Source organism: Moschus berezovskii, chromosome 28 (assembly GCF_049115385.1).
Source record: "Moschus berezovskii isolate FMDL1 chromosome 28, NW_MosBer_1.0, whole genome shotgun sequence".
Taxonomy (NCBI): domain Eukaryota; kingdom Metazoa; phylum Chordata; class Mammalia; order Artiodactyla; family Moschidae; genus Moschus; species Moschus berezovskii.
The window spans coordinates 20,712,569-20,739,647 of record NC_142487.1 but is presented as its reverse complement, the minus strand read 5'-3'; the positions used below and the strand labels follow the sequence as shown (position 1 = coordinate 20,739,647).

Below are 27,079 nucleotides of genomic sequence, written 5' to 3'. Positions count from 1 at the left end.
AAATGTACAAACCATTATTTTAAAAAGAGGCAAAGGGCCAAAGATGGCCCTCCCTCCAGGCTATGGTCTCTGATCCCTGTTCTGAGAAGATGATTCTGCTGACTCACAGTGAAGGGGATAAGGGCCTGGAGCTGCTGCCTTGTGCTCGACGCCCCATCCTCAAAGCTGCATTCCTCTGGATTTACCAGCTACAAAATTTTACTAAGAATATTAGGTCTATAGGCTGTGCACACGGGTAGTTTCTCATTACAGGCATTCATTCATTCACACATCATCACACATGTAGTGAATGCCCAGGTAGCTCCCCGGCAACCGCGCTCCTTCCAACAGGCCTCTAGTTCAGGACCACAGACCAGGAACTCCACCCTCTCTCCACCTGTCCTGACCCTCCCTGGCCTGACTCATGCCCCTACTTCCTGCTGCACCTGTTCCAAAGGTTTGTAGACAACAGAGCTCAAGGATTTTATGGAAAATATGTTCTTCTGATTGTTATACATGATAAACAAATCCTAGAGGCTGACAGTACAGCATGATACCCATAGTTAACAATGTTGTACAGTTAAAAATCTGCCAGGAAGGCAGATCTTACCATGTGATTTTCATCACAGAAATATTATAAAAATAAAGAGGGTGGGAAGAAATTTTGGGAGGTGATGGCTATGTTTATGGCATTGATAGTGGTGACAGTCTCACAGGTTTACACTTATCTCCACCCTCATCAAGTTGTATACATTAAATAAGTACAGATTTTTGCATGTCAATCATAGTTCAATAAAGTGATTAAAAAAAAAAAAAAACAACAGATCTCTGGGTAACTCATAGTCCTGAAAAACGAGCACTTAAAGTATCACCAACAGTGACTTGTGTGTTCCTGAGGCTGTTTAGCCACTTAAAAAACATTCTTTTCATTTAAAAATATATTTTTAATTAAAGAAAGCCTATTTCAAATCCTGAAAGATGATGCTATGAAAGTGCTGACTCAAGATGCCAGCAAATTTGGAAAACTCAGCAGTGGCCACAGGACTGGAAAAGGTCAGTCGTCATTCCAATCCCAAAGAAAGGCAATGCCAAAGAATTCTCAAACTACCACACAATTGCACTCATCTCACATGCTAGTAAAGTCATGCTCAAAATTCTCCAAGCCAGGCTTCAGCAATATGTGAACCGTGAACTTCCAGGTATTCAAGCAGGTTTTAGAAAAGGCAGAGGCACCAGAGATCATATCGCCAACATCCGCTGGATCATGGAGAAAGCAAGAGAGTTCCAGAAAAACATCTATTTCTGCTTCACTGACTATGCCAAAGTCTTTGACTGTGTGGATCACAATAAACTGTGGAACATTCTGAAAGAGATGGGAATACCAGACCACCTGACCTGCCTCTTGAGAAATCTGTATGCAGGTCAGGAAGCAACAGTCAGAACTGTACATGGAACAACAGACTGGTTCCAAATAGGAAAAGGAGTACGTCAAGGTTGTATATTGTCATCCTGCTTATTTAACTTATATGCAGAGTACATCATGAGGAACGCTGGGCTGGAAGAAGCACCAGCTGGAATCAAGATTGCTGGGAGAAATATCAATAACCTCAGATATGCAGATGACACCACCCTTATGGCAGAAAGTGAAGAGGAACTCGAAAGCCTCTTGATGAAAGTGAAAGAGGAGAGTGAAAAGGTTGGCTTGAAGCTCAACATTCAGAAAGCAAAGATCATGGCATCTGGTCCCATCACTTCACGGGAAATAGATGGAGAAACATTGGAAACAGTGTCAGACTTTATTTTTTGGGGCTCCAAAATCACTGCGGATGCTGATTGCAGCCATGAAATTAAAAGACACTCCTTGGAAGGAAAGTTATGACCAACCTAGATAGTATATTAAAAAGCAGAGACATTACTTTGCCAACCAAGGTCCGTCTAGTCAAGGCTATGGTTTTTCCCGTGGTCATGTATGGATGTGAGAGTTGGACTGTGAAGAAGGATGATTGCCGAAGAATTGATGCTTTTGAACTGTGGTGCTGGAGAAGACTCTTGAGAGTCCCTTGGACTGCAAGGAGATCCAACCAGTCCATTCTAAAGGAGATCAATCCTGGGTGTTCATTGGAAGGACTGATGCTAAAGCTGAAACTCCAATACTTTGGCCACCTCATGCGACGAGTTGACTCACTGGAAAAGACTCTGATGCTGGGAAGGATTGGGGGCGGGAGGAGAAGGGAATGACAAAGAATGAGATGGCTGGATGGTATCACCGACTGAATGGACATGAGTTTGAGTGAACTCCGGGAGTTGGTGATGGACACGGAGGCCTGGTGTGCTGTGATTCATGGGGTCACAGAGTCGGACACGACTGAGCGACTGAACTGAGCTGAACTGATTGAGTAAAGATTGCCTTTCAGGCTGGGGAACAATCCACTGGGGGTCCTCCCTATCACCTGCAAGCAGCAGGAATAGATGGGCTGTTTCTTCGGGAGCAAGGTCTCTGCTCCAGCCATCTGTATCACCTTATCAGATTCAGCCCCCAGGTGTCAGTTTTCTGTCCCTATCTCCTCTCCACCTATCAGTCAGTGGGAACACATTAAATGAAATTCAGAGCTTGCCATTCCTCTGCTTAAATCTTTCTGGGAGTCCTCTTGCAGGGAGCCCCAGATCCTGAACGTGAACCTGTGACCCACCATGGATGGTGCACAGCCGGGCTCCTGGCACCCCTCCCCCACCCCCACCCCCCATCATATTCATCCTCTGCCTTGATCATCATGTCTCAACTACAGAGGCTTCCTGTTTGTACTCTGAACTCGACACTCTACCTGCCTGGAACCATCTTCTCGTATCTGTACCTGGCTAACTCCTATTCATCTTTTTATCCCAGCTTAAGTATCATTTTCTCAGGGAAAAATTTCGTGAGAAAGCCACAAGAGAAAAGAACCATCTCCTGACCTTGTTTTGGGAGCCCAGAGTCTTAGCCACTGGATCACCAGGGAAGTCCCAGTTTAGCCACTTTTTACCAACCTTCTATCCACTTGTTTTCCATAATGGTGTTTCCGAAGGGTAGTGGTTATCATGTTCGCCTCACCCAGTTGCTTTCCATATATTTAGCTTATTTGATCTTTAATAAATTCCTCTTAGATTGTCTCTAATTTAAAAAATATCAGTCAGGATAAAAGCAATGATTTTCTGCATCTCGATTTCAGAAGAGTAAATGCCTTAAATTTATCTAAATAATGAACAGCAGTTTCCCTTGAATGATAGAAACTGTAATTCCACGGAGAGGTCCAAGTGTTACCGTAAAACACTCAGAAGTAAATTTATACACAATTCTCAGATGAAACTCAAAACTGAGAGCAGAAAATGTGCTGAGTTTACCGAGTGTGGTCCACAGACCTCTGTCTCAAATGTAGGCTCCCTTATAATTCATCAGCTGGAGTCACTTCTTCCCCACACAACCCAAGATCCCAGACAAATGAATCTTACTTTCTTTCTTATTCTATCCCACGTAGGGGTTTTCACCTAATGTCTTCAGCTCCTTTAACTTCTCAAGATCTTCTGATCTCAAGATCTTCTGATCTCAAGATCAGAGCAGCTGGGGACTTAATAGATGTCACCAGAACATAAAGAGAGGGGGTTACTCTTTACTGTATAACATTTTGATTTGTATGATATATACCAGGACTGTAATTTTAAGAACTATAATTAGTATAAATGTTAATCGTATTTGTCAAAGCAGTTACTATTTTAATGTAATCAAATAAATAAAATCTCTCTCTCCTTTTCAATTCTTTTTCTCTCCTCTTAAAAAAACAGCCGGAAAATATGCCCCTGCTGTTGCATAGCCAGGGAAATAAATAACACAAACCTGAAAAGAACTGATAATGATCAAAGTCAGTCACTTATAGTTCGGTCTATTATCCTTTACAGAGGGTGGTCTGAGGGTTGGGGTTGGGGGTTATTCACCACCTTCAACCATGGGCCAAGGTTGCATTAAGATTTGTGGAGGGCTTGCACTGCAGTTTACAAACATACATTTTCTTTTCTTCCCTGTTTTGCTTTTTTTTTTTTTTCCTATATTTCTAGTAACTTACTTAGAGTTTACAGGGAAGCCTCAGGTGATCCTGTCGGTCAGGGGGAAACTGTTAATTTTATTTTGCAGGAAGGGAAAAAAAGACTCAGAAAAGATCCCCAAGATCACATAGCTCAGATGAGGAAGAAGAGGTTATAGATTTGCTTTAATTCTAGTCTAGATCTCATTCTGTATCATCTTATTATTATTATTATTCATGCCCTTTATTTTTCTTCAGTTCAGTTCAGTTCAGTTCAGTTGCTCAGTCGTGTCCGACTCTCCGCGACCCCATGAATCACAGCATGCCAGGCCTCCCTGTCCATCACCAACTCCCGGAGTTCACTCAAACTCATGTCCACAGAGTCGGTACACTGTATAAAAAGTAGACTATATAGCCAAGTGGGTTGACCCCACTTGTCTCAGCTCAGACGTGAGAGAGGCAAACACACATGGAGTTATCAAAATATTTGATGGAGGCTGCCCTTTGGCTACTGTAATTCCAGAAAATCCATCAAGCAGAATTTGAGCAATGAAACTCCAAGGTCATGTAAATAGGTAACCTGGGAAGACAGTCAAAGTCAATGATTCCATGATTCCCAGAATCACTTGGCATAAGGTGGCTTATCAGAAGACAAATTTGTCTCCCAGTCAGCCCTAGAAGGAAGAGCCTATGGCTAACACAGTGAGGATTGACAGGAGGGGGGTCTGGGATGGCCTGGGAAGGGCCCCCTGGAATGCAGAAGCTGTGTAAGTCCACCAAGAGAAGACCTGGGTGCCTGTGCACAAACAGGGTGGTTGGGGAGAAAGCATGGAGGAGCAACACCAAAGAGGAAAACCTCCATTTACCTTATTTTCCCCCTGGGGTGGTTCCTCAACCCCAAAACCAAGATTTATCCCTGGGAGGATAAATGAATGAAGATTTATGGATCAATGAAGAAACAAGACCTTTGTTCATCGGAATTTATAAATACCAGAGCTCCCAAATTTTGCTTAGCCCAGAAAACCTGTTGATCCACCACATGTATTAAGACCTGATCTACAACTCTCAAAATCAAGAACCATGCCTACAGTTTTGTTTCAATCCCCTTCTCTGTTTATGTTTAGCAGTGATGAAGACATATTAGATAATAATAAAAGCACTGGATGGCATTAGTCTCAAGGCAAGAGTGTATCTTCAACATGTTCAATGAGTCAAAGGTGAATAAAGAAAAGAAAGGGAATATTTTGAGCTTCCTTGGGTAACCACTTTCCAGGAGGTCTACAGTTTGGTTCCCTGGCTGTAGGACTCAACTGGAATCTGTCATTTACGGGCGAGCAGGACCTGAAGAAGCTCACATCCAGACTGCAGGTCAAAGATTTTCATGGAAGGCCACTTGGATAGCATCTCCAAGATAGAAAGTTAATAACACAGTTGGTGAAGGTTTCAAACGTAGCTTTAGGTGGACTGGATATTGAATGTCAACTGTTTTCACCATCAGTGTCTAATAAAAGTAAACTTTAACAAAAAATGTATACAAGGACAGGCTGATGATAGTAATGTACATTTTGCTCTTAGCTAGTTTCAAGCTAAATTATTGGTGTGATCACTAGGATAATCACATATTTTTAACATAAATCTGATAGTTTTGAGACTGAAAGGGAACTCAATTTATAATTATGCCAGGACAACACGTATAAACTAGAATCGTTGAAAGCAACCTGGGATGCATGGTCTCCAATCTATCACTGTTTTAAGGATGACACAGATGTTCACACTTGTACTATTTTTGGGAAACTGTTTATTTTTATCTGATAGTGAGAAATCTTGTCAGGCACTGGAAGCATTCAGAATTAATTTTATTGAAAATATACGTTTCTATTTCTGCAGTGCATGATATACTGTCACACTTCTGGATTTTTAAATTTGGATGTAAAGAAAATGATTGCTTCATTCAATCATTAGCATCTAAATGCTGGTTACTCTTTAATGGAAATGTCTCTGGTAGGGATAAAAGGCCAATGTTTATTGGAATACTTCCTGGTCATAACTGGAAAGACATGACTGGGGGTTCATCACACTGGCCTATAGCTGCAAATAAATTGAAACCCAGTGATTAAAAATGCAATGGGTCTTTGCAAAGGGGACTGTGAAACAAAACTATCTCACTTCCCTGTCAGTCTGCAAAATGACTGTGAAAAATGACATGTGAGTCACGGTAGAAAGGACTGCAACCACTTAGACACTATTAACTCCACTGGCTTTGACCATGAAGAATAACGGCAGAATGACGCATGAGAGTTGGGATCACAGGCAAGAGCCCTGCTCCATCACATTCAATGACTCACAACTCTATGCCCTTTTGCTTAATAGTGGTGGGTTCAGTGCTTTGACACGGATAAATATGTTCAGGAAACCTTTCCAGTTGGTGCTGACATCAGCAACTAACAGTTTAGCATGGCCACAGCTAAAAGCACAGGCAAATTGCAGAAGATCGAGTTGGTGTTTTTGGTTGCATTAATTCATCCAGATACAATTTTTATTTTTATTCTTTGAAATTCACATAGTACTAATGGATCTTTGTTTGACCACATTAGATGATATAAACACTAATTATAATTTTGAAGTTCTGCCTTTATAGGAGGGAAGAACAAGGGGATCGATACTTCAACCCACTACTTGATTTCATTTTCAACCAGTGGGTGAAATTGTTACGATGTTGATTTAAGGGAGGAAAAAAAACTGAGGCTAAAGTCTGTAACAAATTAAAATTTGCCCAGTGGGTGAGTTCGCATTTGAAATGATATTTTTGACTCCAAACTCCATTTCACATTTTTTTTTATATCAGGAGTCCACATGTTTGTTTTGTTTTCTGTCAAGGGCCAGAACGTAAACGTTTCTGGCATGTGGAGCAAACTATTCAACTCTACCACTGTAGCAGGAAACCAGCCACAGACAGCAGGAAAAAGATGGGTGGGGCCCCAGATGCCCACCTCGCCCACCCCTTCCTCCCAAGTGATCACCAGAAATGAAAGCAAAACAAAATGCAAGGAAGGCAGCAAATGAAATAAACAAGCAGGAGTAGGCATCACACTAGTCGTTTAGCATGAATTACAACGGTGCCTTTTCAACACCTCCGGTTCATACACTTGGATAGCAAACAATCACGCTTCCGTAGCATTTTCTAAACTTCTCTTTCAAAGTTCTTTCCCGTCGTCCACCTCCTGGGTATCCAGAGCTTTCGTCCTGGCATTAGGGTTCTCTTCTCAAAATGCCCTCAGCCCTACCCTTTCTGACTGCATCTTACTTTCTAGAACCTTCTTTTTTCAGCTTCCCATTTTAAAAACCTATTCAAAACAGTATTACCTAGCGGAGAGGAAGATTCAATAATTTTTACCCACCTTAAGGTATCATTGACTGAAACAATTTAATGTGGCAACCTTAAAATCATTGCACTTCAGTAAGTCACTTGAGTCGTGTCTGACTCTTTGTGACCCCATGGACTGTAGTCCACCAGGCTCCGCTGCCCATGGGATTCTCCAGGCAAGAATACTGCAGTAGGTTGCCATTTCCTCCTCCAGGACACATTCCTGACCCAGGGATCTACCCACGTCTCTTAGGTCTCCTGTGTTGGCGGCAGATTCTCTACCACGAGTGCCACTGGGGAAGCCCTAGTAAAGTCCAGGCTGAGTTAAACTCAGTAACTTTGAGTCTCCATGCTAGATACTGGGAATGGGAATGTTTCTAAAGAAAGCAATGTATATCTAAAACCATAAAAATATTCCATTCATTTGTTCAGTCCCTAAGTCATGTCTGACTCTTTGTGACCCCATGAACTATAGCCCATCAGTCTGTTCTGTCCATGGGATTTACCAGGCAAGAATAGCAAGAAGAGAGTGTGTTGTCATTTCCTTCTCCAGGGGATCTTCCCAACCCAGGATCAAACTCTCGTCTCCTTCATTGGCAGGCAGATTCTTTATCACTGACCCTATGGACTGTAGCTCACCAGGCTCCTCTGTCTATGGGATTTCCCAGGCAAGAATACTGGAGAGGGTTGCCATTTTCTTCTCCAGGGGATCTTCCCAACTCAGGGACTGAACCCAGGTCTCCTGCATTGCAGGCAGATTCTTTACCACTGAGCTGTCAGGGAAGCCCTTAAAAAAATACATAGGTTATAGTAAATTTGCTCCCAAGAAGCTACCTCAAGAAAATAATTCAATGGAGTTACTGTATATATAAAACAACAACAACAACCCTCATTGCAGTGTTTGATATGATAGCAAATTCAGCTATATTAAAATATACTGTCTTATAGTAGGGAAATAGACAAGTAAATGACAAAATACAAATATGTTGATATATTAGGAAACAATCAAAATTTTCACAGTGAAGACTAGTAAGAAACATCCAGTAGTAAGCAAATCATTGGGGCAGACCTGTGGATGACTGATTTGGGATTAAAATCCCTTCTACAACTCAAATAATGTCATAAAGGCAACCACTAACTGCGTATGAAAGATCTTTGTGCTGCATGAAGTTTCATGTTTCAGTATGATCCTCATGCGCTCTGTATAGGTGTAAATGCTTCCATATGCGAAGAGGAAATAACCTGTGACTTTTCTCATCCTAAACCCTCTAACTGGAGAGGGAGATGTGAACTGCTGAAAACCACAGCGTGGGTAAGACCTGTCACATGACTGAATATCCTTTTTATCATTGTCAAGGGAACTACCTCTCAACGACGCAGGCATGCAACAGCTCTTTCTTTATTTGCATTTTTTTCCTTTCATTTTGAAGCCTACTCCCTCATTCCTCAGAGGGCAGTTAGCAATGCAATAAATTAATTTGTACTTTGGCGTGAACTCTTTAATCCTGTTTTGTTCTCTCACCTCCCAATCAAACACACACTCTCACATCTGCATGTATTAACATAATGAAACATTAATTACATAGTGTCTAGGATAGGACCAGCAAAGCGCTTCAATCAATCTCAATAACTTGCATCGGGAAGGGGAAAAACGCTGCCCAGACTTATCAGGACCACATAATAGACACACACACAGGCTTCGTGCCTGTTGTGGGCGTGATTTATAACCAACATCTGAAAACAAAAAGCAGAAAATTACAAGGAGACTAATCAATAACAATTATCTTAATGATAGATGGACAAATTTTAATCTTTGGTTGGGCGGTATTGCCCGTCTACTGGTTTGTTTGCAACAGGGGATAAAGATTAGGCAGACTGCTCTCGAAAACCAATGAGGTCTAAAAATGCTTGGTTCCTGGGCTGCGAAGACTCGTTACATTTTCTGATTTCCCTCGAGAAAGTGTGCAAGTTTGTCTGAACAAGAGGAGGTATCTTCCAAAGCCTCTCACACAGCCATCTCCTAACCCTTCTAGACTGTTCTCGGTCTTCCTGGCCTCTCCCCATACATACGTGTTCATCTGCTTTAGATGGTCTGAATTCCACCAAGGCTATCCTTTGTACTGATGGCCAGCGTGTGTTCTGGGTGATTGTTGCTGAGCAGTGAGAGTTTTTAATTATGCAAAAATTCTTACACAAGGGTACTGGGTTTGGAACCCAGCATTTACAAACATTTTCAGTATTTTGCATACGTGTGAAGAGTAATATCAATCATGGTAGCATACATGTATTTGGGTCCGTAGAAGCCCTGTTCTTGCTGGGTTTTTTTCTTAGAACCATGGAAGATTAATAAGTGAAAAGAAAAAGAGGTCAACAAAAGGTGCTGTGGCATTCCTCAAAGGCTATACCTCTACATGGTTTCTCAGTGTTGGAACTACTGACATTTTGAGCTGGATAACTGGATAATTTTTTGCCAAGGGAGCTGACGGGTGCATGGTAGAAAGTTTAGCAGCCCATCTGGTCTCTTTAGAGGCCACTGCCCTTTCCTCTCCCCTCTGTCATGACAATCAGAAATGTCTTCAGGCCTTGCTAATGACATGGGGAAGAGCAAACTCATCTCCAGTTAAAAGCCACTACCTGTCCCTTTCTGTACAAGAATTACATGCAATATTCATTAAAAATAAAAAGTTCAATAAAGATTATAAAAACTTATTTGCTATGTAAAAACTAAACTGTTATTAAATCTTCTTTGAAATAAGGAGACTTTACTTCATTTTAAAGTCAATATTTGAGGCATTTATAAAACACTGAAAGTGAAGAAACCTGAATTCTATTCTTGAGAATCCCACCTTGACTGCATGGCCTTGGGCAATGAATCCTCTTCTTTTTTATTTTTTTCCTTCTTGTATATATATATATATATATATATATATACACAAGTCTTCTTTAAGGAAGACTTAAATATATATATATATAATATATAATAATTATAATATATATATATATATTTTTTAACATAGCTTTCTTCCTTTGCAAAGTGAAGAGCTTGGACAAAGTGATTTCCTAGTCCCTGCCAGGTCAAACATTCTGTGGTTCTACCACTGAAAGAACTGATGCCTGTGGATTAGTTCTTGAGCTAGGACCATCCATGGATCTCTCAAGCATCAGTCAACATTCAGCTATGAGAGTAGTAAACATGTCTACCTTTAGCACAGCTCAAAATTGCAATCCCCAAAGAAGAAAAAATTGCATGCGTGCGTGTGTGCATGCTCAGTCGCTTCAGTTGTGTCCGACTCTGTGTGACCCTAATGACTGCAGCCAGCCAGGCTCCTCTGCCCATGGGATCCTCCAGGCAAGAGTACTGGAGCGGGTAAACCTGCAAATGTAACTCGGCAAAGGTGGGTATGGTTCCTATTCCTGGGTATGCAAAGAGACAGAAACATCAAGGGAGTGATAATGGCAGAGATACTCAGTTAGGGCTTCGCTTCCTTAAAGACTTGAGCATGACCACCAACTAAGGGAAAAACAGGCAAATAACAACATCACAGACCACTAAATCAAGTCCTAGAACGGCCTACTGTGCTAAGACTGTCTCTTTCCTACTATAGTAGTTTTATTCAAGGTAGAAACCAGATTTAGAAAAAATAAATAGATACATACATGCATACATACAATTATTAAAAATCCAATTTCCCCTGAATTTGATCCTATGGGTGTGAGGTCTCAGAGCATGTGCTTTCTGGTTTGTGATTCTCGGAGCTCATTACTATTTGTAATGGTTTCTCCAAATACACACTATTCACACAGATCCCTGGAGATTCTAGAGACCAATCTGCCCTTTTGAAAACTGCCACATCCTCGTTTGCATGAGAGATGCAACAAGTCAATGAAATCATCCTTCAGGACTCCCAATCCTGTCAACTATTGGCTATTGAAGCTCATCCATCCATAGGCCTTCATTTCGGCTCTTTCAGAATGGATATGTTAGCTTGTGCATTCCTGCAACTGCTCACATAAGTGCAAAATAAAATGACATGACACAGACACAACATTGTAATTCTCTACATCCAGAGACTCGAACGACCTGCCTGCCAATTTTCCACAGTATGTTCCCATTTACAATACATTTATCTCAACAAAGAGTTGAGGAAATCATCTTTCATATAGGTTGCACCTGTCTCTTTCTGTTGCCTCTCAACACTCCTAGAAGATGCATCAAGATGCAATGATCCTTATATTTTCCTGTATAACAATCTTGGGAAAATAAAGGCAAACCACCCGGCTTTGAGAAACAGAACACATATGCAACAAAAGAATACGGAGAAATCTTTAGCCTGCACACTTGGTGAGGTATCAGCTGTCACTGCATTTTAGCTGCTTCTGGTAAGACAAAGAACATTATTTCGAAGGCTACAGATACCAAATAATTAATATCAGTAACAGCTACTGAATTTTTTTTCAATATCTTATGACCACTTCACAATTACTTTATATTTTATTAATTAACTAAGAAGGAGAGAGAGGCAGGGCACACAGTCATAATTCCATAGAAAAGGCACTTATAAATCGCAGGAACCTCATCTTTGTCAACACAAAAACTAAACTGTTTCACAGCAACACACCAAACACTCTCAAAATGATATCCTTCTAGTTTGAGCCAAGTTCTGACCAGGCTTTAGGGGAAAAAAATGTTTACCATTAGGTGAATAAATTGCATCAGTATAATGAAATGAGAATGTTGGGAAGCAGCTAATTCATTGCAAATGCAAAACCACTCTTTCTCTATAAATGAAAGCCACAATAAAATTGATGGGCCATGGGTTATTGATACATTGTTTGGGGTTTTCAAAACCCACAGATATTTTAAAAACCATAATCCAAATACAACCAAATCGTAAAGCATTCAACAGCCAGTGTGTACACTTCAGCCCTGCCCTTACAGCCAGCACCAGCAGCAAAATCCCCCCATTATCCTCTCCTGACCAGCTGTCTTTGGATACACTTCATGGAAAGTCACAGCTTCCAGATCTCATTTTCTTTCAATTCAGTGGATTTGGCCATTTCAACATAAAGAAATTAAAACTTAAAAATAGATAAATAAAAGAATCTGTGGGTCATAAACCCACAAGCTGAGCAGTTTTAATGTTTAAAATCAACGTTTAATGTCCAACAGCAGGATTAGGTGGTCTTAGGTGAAAATGTGGTCCATTTTCTCCTCAGAGATGAACAAAGCAAATAGGAAGAAGAAGGCAATCAGAGCGGCAGGATCCTGCAACTCTGTTATGCATTACATTGCTGGCTACGTGTTGGAACGGGCCATCCCATTTCTAAGTCTTTATCCCAATCATTTATGAGCCCAGAGCAGCTTCAGACAAGTAAGAGGTGCTCCTGTTGACCATATTAAAAAGTGTTGGTCAGTTACAGCTATTTTCAGAAGAATGACACTATTTTCACAATCCAATAACAGTAAAAGGCTAGAAGATATCACAAGATAAAAAAAAGTAATATTTAATTTCCAGAACTTGTCACTGTGGATTGCCATTTCTCAATGCTTTTTCCTGGAATCTAGTGTTGCTGCAACAACACATCTATTACCTCCAATATCATATCTAAGAGATGGCATCTATCAAAATATATGAATACACTTTTTATCCTGAATTATATGAGAGAGACTTCTACTTATTAGACTCTAAAAATATACCAGGGATTTATTTATTAAGCAAGAGAAATATCAGGTGTGGAAGGTTTCCCAAAGCTCATAGCTTTCTTTCCATAATTATGATTAATAATGATGGCAACACTTATATCAGCTCCCATTATTGCATCATTTTTAATCTGCTACTATGCACTATGCTAAATACCTACTATTTATTGCCTAGAATATTCCCTGCATTCAAGCTGTAATTTAGCCACTACCATTATCTCCATTTTACAGATGGGCAGACTGTGGCTCAGCAAGGTCGCAAGACTTGACCTCTGTCATTCAGCCAGTAAGGGAAAGAGTCTGCACTGGCACTTGAGTCTTCCTGACTCTGGAGGCTTTGCCTTTGATCAAAGTGTTACATTTGACCCAATTTCAAGGGAAGGGGCAGGGGAGGAACGGGGAGATTGGAATGAACACATTCGCACTGCTAATACTATAGTAATAATGTATCTATAAATGGACAACTAACAGAGAATGAGATGGCTGGATGGCATCACCGACTCGATGGACATGGGTTTGAGTGAACTCTGGGAGTTGGTGATGGACAGGGAGGCCTGGCGTGCTGTGATTCATGGGGTCACAGGGAGTCGGACACGACTGAGTGACTGAACTGAACTGAACTGAATGAGAACCTGCTGCACGGCACAGGGGACTCTACTTAATGCACTGTGGGGACCTAAATGGGAAGAAAGTCCAAAAAGAGGGGTTATACCTGTATGTACAGTTGATTCAGTTTACAGTATAGCAGAAACTAACACAGCATTTTAAAGCAATATACTCCAATAAAAATTAGTTAAAAAAGTTTTTTTAAAAGGATTACATTTGGAGTTTGGAGACTTGAATTTCATTGCAAAAGTTAAAGTGTAACATAAAACTAATGAAACTGTTTATACCTTAAAATACTTCCAGGATAATTAGAGAAAGGAGAGATACATGCAAGTAATACTTCAGAATCCGATATGTTGGGAGGCTAGAGAAGTGAGGTATATGAAAGAATAAATATGAAAGAAGTGGTAAATATGGACAAGCAGAGAAGATACGAGATGATGCTGCAGATGGTGAAATTGTCTAAAATGAGGGAATTGCAGTGGAGAGAGATGGGATTCAATATAAAAGTGATCATGCTTTGCAAGAATCACTAGATATCAGAAGAAGGAGAATGTGTTAGATTACAGAGACAAACTATAAATAGTGGTCAAGGTCACAGACTCTGAAGACAAGCATTTAAACACATAAAACGAGGGAATTGTAGTGGAAAGAGATGGGATTCAGTATAAAAGTGATCATGCTATGCAAGAATCACTAGGTATCAGAAGAAGGAGAATGTGTTAGATTACAGAGACAAACTGTAAATAGTGGTCAAGGTCACAGACTCTGAAGACAAGCATTTAAACACAGTGTCTGCCACTATCAGTTACGTGACATTCGCAAGTCACTTTTTTTTTTCTCTTCTATAATTCAAAACTAAAGACCACTCCCCATCTTCTAAAGTGGTTGGGAATTTAAAAAAAAAAAATTGTTTAGCATGAGACTTGTAGTAAGTGTTCAACACTGATTGTGATCAACATTGGTCAGAATTTGATGACTCACTGTCACTGTGACCTTAAGCAAATCACATTACTGTCATTCCATTTACTCTGTGAAATGGGAATGATATTAGAAGCTCAACCTGTTCTACTCGATGAAATGAGACAATGTGTATAAAAAGATTCAAAAAACATAAAAGTGCTATGGCAAGATCGTTCAGAAATGGAAACTCAGCCAAGAACATTTGATCCAGACAATGGTGAGGCACGTGTGGACTGATCCCTTCTGAGGAAAGGAAGGTTTAAAGCTGAGGAAACGGTATCCATTTCATTTCCATTTCATATTTCCTTTCTCTGTTGCCCTATCCAGTCTCTTGTTGTCATCTAAGTTAAAACCATCTATGTCATTGACACATTCAGTCCATATCCCTAGTTAAAAAAAAAAAAATCCTTTCCCACTGAGATAATAGGAACACTATATATTGGTCTCTGGCCCTATTCCTGGCACAGAGCTTCTGAATCCTTGTGATTTCCTAACTGATAAGAACTCTGGGAGCATCTTTAGTGATAATATTGAATCTCTGATCCTGGTTCCTGATACAGAGCTGCTAAAACCTTTGTAATTTCCTGGGTGAAAGCAGTGTCTTTTATTCTAATGAAGTGACTCTTGGTGGGATCCTCGATGCAGGGTGGTCACTGGAAAAGATTAGCCATAATTAGAAGCTTGGAATTTTCAGCCCTACCTCCCATTCTCCAGGGGGAAGAGAGAGGCTAGAAATGGATTTAACGATTGGTCATGGCTACATCCAAACAGAGAGCTGAGACTTCATGAGTCAGTGCAGTGCATGAGGGGGAATGAGGTGTGTACTGATTACCAAGGAGGCCAGCTTTGCTCAGATCATGGCATGGGCTGCTTTTCTGAGCCTTGCTTCCTCAGGAGCTCTGTCCATGAGTCTAGGGTTTGTTTCCTCCTGCAAAAGGTACATGAGCCTCAGGGGAAGTGTGGCCACCCACGGGCAGGTGTTCTTGAGTAATCAATTACAGACTACACAAGGGACCGCTATTGATGAAGCCTGATGGGCAGTTGTCTACAGGGAATGTTTTGAAAGAGAATGGAGAGTATCCCTGGCAACCAGAAACCTCCTCTTAGTTTGTACTTTGCCATTTCTTTCTTTACTGACAAAGACTTTCACTGACCAGCAAGATGGGGTTTCAACAGCAAACATTCTTGGAAGAGCCAACAGCTTTATTTAGGTTTATATTCGGATTGTTTCCTGAGATCAGCCTTTCATAGCAAGTAAAACTGAAAGAAAACTGAGATTCCACCCAAGGAGAAAAGGTTTATAGAGACGGTCAGATGGAGTCAGAGGTCCTCACTTCGCTGGTGTAACTGTCCTGACCCTGTGTGTAGCAGGTCTGAGTGACGGTAAGGAGAAGACAGCCTCTGCTTCAAAAAGACTCTAGGCTACTATGAACAAAGAAAAGACCAGGTTTAATAAGCAGAGAAATGACTGCTGAAGGACAGAAAGTAAACAGGATGTCCTAATCACATTATTCTCCTGGTAAATCTTAAGAAGAATTCCAGAGGAATTTAAACTACAATTTCAAGGTGAAGAGAAATGAAGAATTCTAAGGCTTCCATAGGAAATCTAGGCAAAATTTGTGGGGGGGGAAAAAAACACCTAAAGTTCAGATGAACTAAAACTGGCCACTGAGATCAGATTAAAAATTGGGTATAAGAGGAAAACCTAGTATTTGGGGGTGCAAGTGATGGGCAGTCATTAGCGGTCTGAAATAGTCATCATCTCTCTTTGCCTCTTCCCAGCCCACTCTTCACAGCTGTGACTCTGAAGATTTTCAGCTCATGGAAGCCGCCATTCCCATTGCTGAGACAACACTGACCACGCAGCTTAAAGGGCTCAGGCCCACAGGCTGGCGGGTCTGGAATTAGCCATGTTGACATAGAGCACGAAATTAGGGTGCCTAAGAGTTTGAGTGAACTCCGGGAGTTGGTGATGGACAGGGAGGCCTGGCGTGCTGTGGTTCATGGGGTCGCTAAGAGTCGGACACGACTGAGCTGAACTGAACTGAAGGGTGAAGCTAAGGACCACTCGTGTTCTCACTTCTAGAATTTGTCTTATCGCTATGATTTGGGCTTCTGGTGTCAAGTGACTTTTCTGAACTCAAGAATTCAAGTTGTAGGGACTTCTCAAGGTTCAGTTTCACCCTCCAGAACTCAGGCTGCTTTAAATATGGCCTTCCCGTCCTTCCTGGGATGGTGATTTGGTTTGAAGGACCACTAAAGCCATGCCCACTCTTTTCCAGGCTTTTCTCCTTTCTGTTCCAGCCTACTCTTGAGGTTCTATAATTCCTTAGTTTTTACCTATTCTCTGACCCACAATAATTATGCACTTATGGTAACAATAGACTTTGTGTTACCCATAACCATATAATCACCAGTAGATCATCTGATTCATATTTGTTCTGAATTCTGTGTCTAATTCACAATGGCTATATTCTGAATTCTTCAAACAATTATTTATTGACTATAGAAATATTCCATTTGAATTTAAAAATTTTTTTGCTCTAAAACCTAGAGGAAAAAGACAAAAATATGTAAAATATGAGATGGAAACAAAATTAGTGGATCAATCCTAGAGCTCCAAACTGGGTGGGAGGGAGATTTCTAGAACTTTTTATGACGATAATGGAAGACAAGACATTATTGAAAAACTGATTCAAGAAAATCTTCCAGAACTGAAGGACACACAAAACCAGATTAAATAGGTCTAATATCCAAGGTATGACAGATATCCATAACAAGGGCTATTGATCATGAGACTCTAGTAGGTCCCTACAGACAAAGGGAACAACCCATACATTTCCAAAAAGAGACAAAGAGACCAAGAGACAGAGAACCGAATAGGATCAGTTATCAGAATGGATCAGGTTTTTCAGAAGCAAATGTGGAAGCTGTAAGACAGCAGCGCCACATCTGCAAACTGTGATTGGAATTCTATTCCCAGTTTAACTACTACTAACGAGAGATGGTAGCATAAAACCATTTTCTGACATGCAAAGCTTTAATTCCTCCCTCCTGCGCCACCCACAGATCCTTTCTCAGGAAGCTACTGAGAGTTACAACCCACCAGAAGGAAAGAGTAAAGAAGAGCGACTTCCCTGGGGATCCAGTGGCTAAGACCCCACACGCGCCACGCAGGGGACCCGGGTTCAATCCCTGGTCCGGGAACTGGATCCCGCGTGCCACAACTAAGAGTTCACATACTACAGCGAAAGATCCTGCATGCTACGACTAACGCCCGGTGCAGCCAAATAAATCAATATTTTTAAAAAGACATGAGCTGCAGGATGTCAGTGCTGTCCTCCAGATGGGAAGAGAAGGAGCTGCTCAGAGTTGTGAAGGGAGACACAGGGTCATGGCACAATGGTGCCCACTGGGTAGCAGTCAGCCCTTTCAGACTGGAGTAGGTCAGGAGCCTCTGGGAGCAAGTGCCTCAGGAAGAGACAGTCCGCAGATGGAATGATTGGGAGTTGTTTGAGGCTCATAATGAAGAGATGAATACATTAAATGTAAGGGGAAAAAAATCATACAAAAGAGAATGATTAACTCCAGGGGGAAAATTACACTGAAAAGCAAAAGGAAGCACAGCATAATCCGCTTCAATCCTGTAGACACTGACCCTGCATCTAAACCAAAGGATGATATAGTTGTATTGGGAGCGTGAGGATGAGAACAGGGTGTAAAGAGAGGTGAAGGTGCATGAAAGAAAATCAACTCTGTACTTGTCCCAGGAGGAAGTCAGTAGATAACGCTCAAGACGGAAAATCAAAAAGATATAATCTATGCATATGACTCGGAGATATGGGGAAAGTTCCATCAAAATCAGCTGGAGGAATTCAAATGTGGTTACTTCTGGGAAGCGGAGAAGAGTTGAGTTGCAGTGGCAAAGGAATGATGATTTTAAAACAAGTTTTGCAGAACTCGTGTGTGTGTATGTGTGTGTGTCCATGCACGCGTGCACGCTCAGTCATGTTTGACTTAACTCCATGGACTGTAGCCCACCAGGCTCCTCTGTCCATGCGGGTTTCCCAGGCAAGAATATTGCATTGGGTTTCCACTTCTTTCTCCAGAAGATCTTCCCAACCCAGGGCTCAAACCCCTGTCTCTTGCATCTTTACCATTGTGCCACCAGCTCTAGAGCTCTTTAAATCACATATATGCACAATTCTGATAACAATGAATGCAAAATGCATTTTACCTAATTCTAAAAAGTTATTTGAGTACTTCTACAGCCAGGAGACCATCATACTTATGGAAAAATCAGGGGTCAAGAAGCATGAATGACGAGGATCTCTGTGACTTTAGTAATGGTCACATTTTTCCTCAGTGAAATCAAAGCCTTCCCAGCACGCCTGAGGTCCATGACCTCTTAAGGTCAATAGTCAGTTCACAGATCACAGAGCTTTTCTCTCTCCAGGTAAGACACCATCTGAGAGCAAAAAACTGGCTTCCCACAACTCAGACCTGTTTTCATAAAACTCAGTGCCAAGCTGATAAAGTCAAATCCGACCTGATACTTTGGACTTGGAACAAACACAACCAGAGCCCCCCACTGTCCTGTTAAGCACAGTCAGTTTGTTCATAACAAAGTTATTTTTAGAATTTTGTGAGTTTGACAGGAAAACAGAAGGAACAGCCCCACATTAAATTATTCACTTGAATGACCTTCAAATTGAAATCCAAAAGATTGCAAAGTACAGAGTTGTAAGGACATAGGAAACCATCTGAAATAATTTCAGATCTGAACATTGCCATACGGTCATCCTGTTGATTTTCATGGACCCAGCCTACTCATGTGGATAATACAATGCAGATGGGCCAGTGGTGCTGGGGCCCTCTGCCAAGGCCAGCTCTGCCCCAGCCCACCTCTGGTGACCGGATACTCTGCGAATAATCTGGAAGGATCATGTGTATATTTTTAAGGGGGCTGGAGGAGCTCAAGAATGAACAGAAAAATGTGTACATAATGTTAGCTACAAGGACTTCCATGGTGAGTTCCATGCGGTTCATCTATAAGGTGACTGTCTGCCAGAAAGATGAACTCATTTGCTACAGTCAGATGCTGGCCCTCTCTCAGCCAATTACAAAGGAAGGAGGAAGAAGCTGGAAGCCAGAGAATCCTGTGGGAGAGACCCAAGCATGTTTAGAGCTCAGGGAGAGCTGTAACTGCATAGTTTCTAAGAAAAAGTGAAACGGGCACGTTACTTTCATGGTTAGGGGACATCTTTCTTTACACCTCATGCAGGCGGGCTCAGTTGCTTCAGTTGCATCTGATTCTTTGCGATCCTCTGGCCTATAGCTCACCAGGCTCCTCTGTCCATGGGATTCTCCAGGCAAGAATACTGGAGTGGGTTGCCTTGCCATCCTCCAGGGGATCTTCCTGACCCAGGATTGAACTTGCGTCTGCCTGCATCTCCTGCATGGCAGGCAGATTCTTTACCCACTGAGCCACCTGGGAAGCCCTTCCCTACATCTCATTTCATCTTAATTTTCTTCTCTTTTCCTCGGTGGCTTTCTGGTAGGATATGGGGTGCCCTGCTGGTTCAGAGACACCACGGGCTCCTATTTCTAGGTCTCAGAGATGTACACTTTTCCAGGAAGGCCTTTGCATCCTGTGTGATAGCTCTTTCAGATGCCAGTGAGTTAGCATGAGAATCAAAGCAGGGCATGCCCATCTGCACAAACTCTGGATCTATATTCCAAGTTGGAATACAATTCCCAAATTTCAATAGCAAGTGACCAGAGATATAAAATCCCCTTTTGTTCATTTTAAATAAGATCCATTTGAAAATGATTGTCATTGCATCATTTCTGAAAGTCAATTCTATCGAGATGATGGAGTTACACAAAACTCCACTGGGGAAATACAGAGCCTGCTGAGTCAGGATTGCCTTTCAGCCTGGGGAACAATCCACTGGGGGTCCTCCCTATCACCTGCAAGCAGCAGGAATAGATGGGCTGTTTCCTGGGGAGCAAGGTCTCTGCTCCAGCCACCTGAATCACCTTATCAGATTCAGCCCCCAGGTGTCAGTTTTCTGTCCCTATCTCTTCTCCACCTATCAACCAGTGGGAACACATAAAATGAAATTCAGAGCTTGCCATTCCTCTGCTTAAATCTTTCGGGGGAGTCCTCTTGCAGGGAACCCCAGATCCCTGAACCTCTGAACCACCGTAACTGGGGTCCAGGCACCCACCCCCCATCTTCATCCTCTTTAATCATCATGTTTCAACCACAGTGGCTTCCTATCGTCACTCAACTCACCACTCTCCCTCCCTGGAATGATCTTCTCATTTGTGTGCCTGGCTAATTCTTATTCCTCATTTTACCTCTCCTTAAATATCATTTCCTCGGAGAAAAATGTCCTGACAAACCCACAAGGGAAAAGAAGAACCTCCCTCCAACATGAGTCCCTATCACAGTAAGTGGTTCAGCTTCCTTAACGATCTGCAGTCACGGATTTGTTTTCGTGTTTGGAAGGAAGTGATCTCCGCCACTGAACCAGAAATGCTGTGAGAATGGCTTCCGCTTCCTTACGTTCACCTCCCTACAGCCCCAGCAAACTGCCTGGTGCTTCTCAGGGGTATAATAATAATTGCCTGCACAAACAGGTCATCTTTCTCTCTGAGCCCCTAGACTTCTTGAACTAACACAAAACAGTCTCTTCACCACTTCCTTTTATACGGGCCTCAGTATATTTTTAAAGTTGATTTTTTTTCTTTCCCCTTCTGGGAAAGTACCTATAGAGGGTTCAGTAGTGCCCCCTGCTTCCTAAAATGTTACAACCTCTTGGAACCTCAGACTGATCTTATTTGGAAATAAGGTCTTTCCAAATGTAATTAAGGATCTCCCAATGAAATCACCCTAGGTATGTCCGTCTAGTCAAGGCTATGGTTTTTCCAGTGGTCATGTATGGATGTGAGAGTTGGACTGTGAAGAAAGCTGATCGCCGAAGAGTTGATACTTTTGAACTGTGGTGTTGGAGAAGACTCTTGAGAATCCCTTGGACTGCAAGGAGATCCAACCAGTCCATTCTAAAGGAGATCGATCCTGTGTGTTCATTGGAAGGACTGATGCTAAAGCTGAAACTGCAATACTTTGGCCACCTCATGTGACGAGTTGACTCACTGGAAAAGACTCTGATGCTGGGAGGGATTGGGGGGCTGGAGGAGACGGGGACGACAGAGAATGAGATGGCAGGATGGCATCACCGACTCGATGGACATGAGTTTGAGTGAACTCTGGGAGCTGGTGATGGACAGGGAGGCCTGGCGTGCTGTCATTCATGGGGTCGCAAAGAGTCGATCACGACTGAGCGACTGAACTGAACTGAAGTGATGGCCAGCGTGCCAGATGTGTTCAGCAGTGTCTGACTCTTAGTGACCCTTTGGACCATAGCCTGCCAGGCTCTTCTGTCTGTGGGATTTTTCAGGCAAGAATATTGGAGTAGTTTGCTGCCCTCCTACAAGGGATATTCCCAACCCAGGGATCAAACTCACGTCTCCTGCATTGGCAGGCAGATTCCTACCACTGACTTACCTGGGAAGCCCTCTCTGAGTATCCTTATAAAAAGGAGAATGCAAAGGAGAAAGGGTATAGAAACACACACACACAAAAGGTCACGTGACGACAAAAATAGGGATTGGAGAGCTGTGGCCTCCAGCCAAATAATGCTTAACATTGTCGGGACCACCGAAGCCGGCAGAGGTAAGGAAAGTTCCTCCCCTACAAGCTTCAGAGGGACAAGGGGCCTTCCGACTTCTGACTTCTATATACAACCATGAAAGAATAAATTTGTGTCATTTTAAGTCACTCAATTTAGGATCATTTGTTATGGCAGCGTTAGAAAACTAACACAGTGTCCTAAGAGCAATAGCTTTATTCTGCAACCCGTGTGACTTCTTTTCACAAAATTACTGAACACAAAGCTGACACAGGGATCAGAATTCATATTTGGCCATCATTTACACATCCATAGAGCAGCTCCAGAAATAGAACCAAAGGATTTTAAAGAAGTCAGGATAAGTTATTTTGTTCAACCTCCTCCTCCTAATACCAATGCCCTCTGTAGAGCATCCCTTCCAGATGGTTCCCTGGCCTCTGTTAAGAAACTGACCCTCCCACGATGCTTCACGGAGGCAGAGCCTTTAAGGGAAACTGTCTATGTGTACTGTAACCCACAGCAGATATGAGACTGACACGGGTTAGTTGATTGCTGAAGCTTCAACGTGCCTCTATAGCTTCGAAGAAGCAGCTTCAAAGAGTGGCAACCCTGTGGTTTAAATGCTGACAAAATCTAGCCCCGGCTTCCTTAAACCTAATTCAATTTTTGCAAGAAAGAAATAATAGAAATATTATTCAGTGACATAATTTTATTCAATTATCGTTGCCCCAATCCCTGTGGCAACTGAAGAATAGAGTCCATTTGCAAACTTGTGACCAGCACCTCAGTCAAATTAAATCAAGTCAGCTAAGACTTAGTGAGCACTTTTCTTCGGATAAATGTTTTATTGGCATGAAACACGAATTTGGAAGGTATGCCTGTCACAGCATACAACTCAATGGATCCTCATGAGTGTAGCCCAAACACAGATGAGATCCAGAAACTCACCAGCCTCCCCCAGTTCCCCTGCTGGCTACTTCCAGTCTCTGCTACCCTCAGGGTAGCCACTCTCACAACCTTCATCTCATTAGATGAGGTGGTGCAGGCTACTATTTTTTGTCATTTTTTTGTGGCAATATATATGTAACATAAAAGGTATCATTTTAGCCATTTTACAATGTACAATTCAGGGGCATTAAAATTCTGCCTGTTTTCAAATGTGATCTAAATGGACTTGTACGGGATGTAGTTTTGCGTATGACCGCTTCCATTTAGCATTTGTTTAAATCATGCTATGTTTCTGAAAAAGACAGTAAATAAATGTCTTGTAGGTATTTTATCCACTGAAAATCAACACCAGCGAAACTCTCCAATGGGTGGTTTTATGGGTTAAAAGGCCCCTGGAGACATGTGTTACACTGGTGTCCGTTACACATAAGTGTAGTCTGGAGCCTCTCAGAGTACTCCCGCAGTGACCACCTGCAATCTATGGGTGCAGTCAAACTGCTTGTGGTTTCTGAGTGATGATTGTTAGGATCCGCAGAGACCGCAGGAAGCGCTGTGGCTGATCTCTGGACTGGAGGTTACAGAAGCCCATGAGCAGATGGACCTTTCCTTTCTGGAACAGATACAATGTGGAAAGGACCTTAATTTTAACCAGAAAGAGGTGAGGAGTGACCCGAGCCTCCAATGCCATAATAATGTCCATTAAAGGAAATCTACCCTATAAACCTGAGTTTCTGATTTATAATGTATGCTGTTTTAAAGGCTCTATGACATACAGTTATAATGACCTCATATAAAACATTTTTATTTAGTTTTATGGGCCTTGTTCTGCTAAATATCACATTCCCTTCTGCACCAAAGGTTGTGGAAGGGTCTTGCTCATTCTGTTTATAGGGCCTAGACAACTCTTGGCTCATCTGCAGAAGCGCCCAGGATTTCTGCTCCCGGGGGCCCTCTTGCGGTCGGTTTTCACCAGGGAGGGGATTTATGTATGCACTCAGCTACTTCTTCGACTGTTGACACAGAGGAACAGGCATTTCACACCATAGGGGGACAGAAGTATAACACCCTGTTTCCTGGTCACTTGTTTTCACGTTTAGATTCCCACCTAAGGATCTATTCTCTGCCCTGGCTTTGAAGCCTTACAACCTGCCTTAAAGAATGACCAGAAGCATCCAAGTAAAGAACTGTTTCGACATAGAAAAATGGTCACCTCTGATTGAGATGGTAGAATGCTCAGAGGAAACTAAAGGGAAGTAAAATTCTATGCATGTGTCAAAAAGGGTAATAGGGAACTGGGGCAGTCTTTATAAGGATCAGGAAATCATAGGGGAGATGGTGATAATTTTTTCCATTCCAGCCCAATACAAAATCCTATCTTCATACCTCCTGAGAGCTTTTCTCAGGTAAAGCTTTTTCCTAGGAGCCAGGATGCTGCCAGGATGGACAAGGGTAATTGCAGAGGGCTCTTAATCGGGCATCATTCTTATTTATCTTCACCATCTATCACACAAAGGGCCTTGCCAAGCCCAACACCCTGACCCTCCATCATAAGCCATGTGGGAGCCTACAGAGGCTTGCATGAGCAGCTGCTGCCGTCCGATTCCATTATGGCTTCAAGGGTTTCCTTGTCGCCTACGCGCTTGGCACCAGGGAGGTCAGAAGTGCCCCTTTGTCCCTCACTGTCCATCACCGTGTGACGGGTGAGGGAGAGGGCAGCTCAGAGTGGAGGTGGGCACCGAAGCCTGGGGTTCTTAGGTGTGACTGACTGCCAACATGACAGATGCTTGTTTCATATGCAAAGGAGGAAGGAAAAGAACCCCTGGGGCCCCAGCGCTCTGCGGGCAGGCACAGCCTACGGGCATGGGGCAGGGAGCCAGGGCCTCCCAGGGCCCCTGCGGGGGTGGGGGGGTGTGAATCAGTAAACAGGGAACGGAGAGCAGCTGGAGACCCCAGGCCTGCATCTGCACCCGAGTCCTGAGCAGAGATCAGAGTCACAGAGCTGGAGAGGGCTTTAACACATCCACGTCTTTCCTTCTTTTTCACACGTGGGGTGACAAACACCCTGAAGGGTAACGTGCTGCAGGTCACACGCCCATTAGTGTCAGGGCTATAGTGAAAGTGCTAGTTGCTTAGTTGTGTGCGACTCTTGGTGACCCCGTGGTCAGTAGCCCTCCAGGCTCCTCTGTCCATGGGATTCTCCAGGCAAGAATACTGAAGTGGGTTTCTATTCCCTTTTCCAGGGGATCTATCTTTCTGACCCAAGGATCAAACTCAGGTCTCCTGCATTGCAGGCAGATTTTTTTTTTTACTGTCTGAATCAGCAGGAAAGTGAAGTGAAAGTCAAAGTAGCTCAGTCCTGTCCGATTCTTTGCAACCCCATGGACTTTACAGCCTATGGAATTCTCCAGGCCAGGATACTGGAGTAGGTAGCCTTTCCCTTCTCCAGGGGATCTTCCCAACTCAGGGATCAAACCCAGGTCTCCCGTATTGCAGGCAGATTCTTTACCAGCTGAGCCACAAGGGAAGCCCAAGAATACAGGAGTGGGTAGCCTACCCCTTCTCCAGCAGATCTTCCCAACCCAGGAATCAAACTGGGGTCTCCTGCATTGCAGGTGGATTCTTTACCAACTGAGCTATTAGGAAAGAAAACCCAAATTGTCTGACTCCTTAACCGGAGCTCCCGGGACTGTATTCATGGCCTCCCAATCTAGAACAGCTCTTTCAAGAACAAATCAGTTCAGAATGTCACTGGGTGACAGGGGTGGGTTGAGTGTGTGGATTACACACTTAGACTTCATGAGAAAGGGCAAGAAAATTAAGCATAGCCAATGTATCAACCTAGGGCTATTCAAGTGCAGGAGGGCTGTTTTAATTAGGAGCAGAGACCCACAGGGACTTTCAGGGGCTTCTCTAAAGTGAGACTCCATGCAGGGTTACCCTATGACAGCAGGAATTTACTATCATGGTGATGATTTGTAACATTTACTCACAGGATCAAATGCCCTAACAAAATGAAAAGTTGGATATTTTTATCCCAAAAATAACCCTTATTCTTAAGAAAGAAACAGGAAATTGAAGCTGAATGAAGAAAGGGTTCACTGTCATGCTTTCCCTTCCAATCTCCACCATCCCCCCTCCCCGGAAAGGCAATCACGAAAGAGAAGGAAACGGGAGAAAAATGGGTGGGGGGAGATGGAATTATCAGCACACACAGTGTCAACATGGAAAGAAGCCTTAATTAACATTCAAGCACTGAATCCTTTTAATGGGATAACCAGAACCTAATAAAGAGTCAGGAATGCAGTATTAGAATTAGAGATGCGCCTACCTACAAATAATCAGGATTCAAACGGATGAGATGCTTATCCAAATGACTGGAGAGTGTTAACTCGATCACTCACCCTTCAGAAAACGTCATTCCACCCCCCAGTGCACCACAGCCCTCCCAGGTCAGTACACCACGCTCTCCCATTTCTCAACCTTAAAAAAAAAAAAAAAAAAACAAAACCCCTGCATAACATCTCAGAAATGTTGCAGAGCTAATTATAAAAACTTACTGCCCCAAACCTACTGCTCTCATCTCGTGTTTGCTTGCTCTCTTTCCTGCTTTGTCTGTTTAGCTGGGTTTTATATAAGTAGGAGCATAAAGCTCGTAGAAATTTTCAAAGAATAATGCAATGTAATCAAAGCGTCCCAAAGGTGTATTTTCTAGGAAATGTCATGGTTCCTAAAGGGTGTAGATGCCATCTTCCAGTGGACCCTGAGG

General features: G+C 42.5%; 1 protein-coding gene across 1 annotated transcript in view; it reads right to left on the bottom strand.

The window, feature by feature from the left end:
• DCC (DCC netrin 1 receptor) overlaps positions 1–25,000 on the bottom strand; it is an 887,682-nt gene extending 862,682 nt beyond the window's left edge. Inside the window, exon 1 of the mRNA XM_088833422.1 lies at positions 24,882–25,000. Within this exon, the coding sequence (XP_088689548.1) occupies positions 24,882–25,000 (119 nt within the window). The remainder of the gene's footprint in view (positions 1–24,881) is intronic.
• Positions 25,001–27,079: the final 2,079 nt, after the last annotated feature.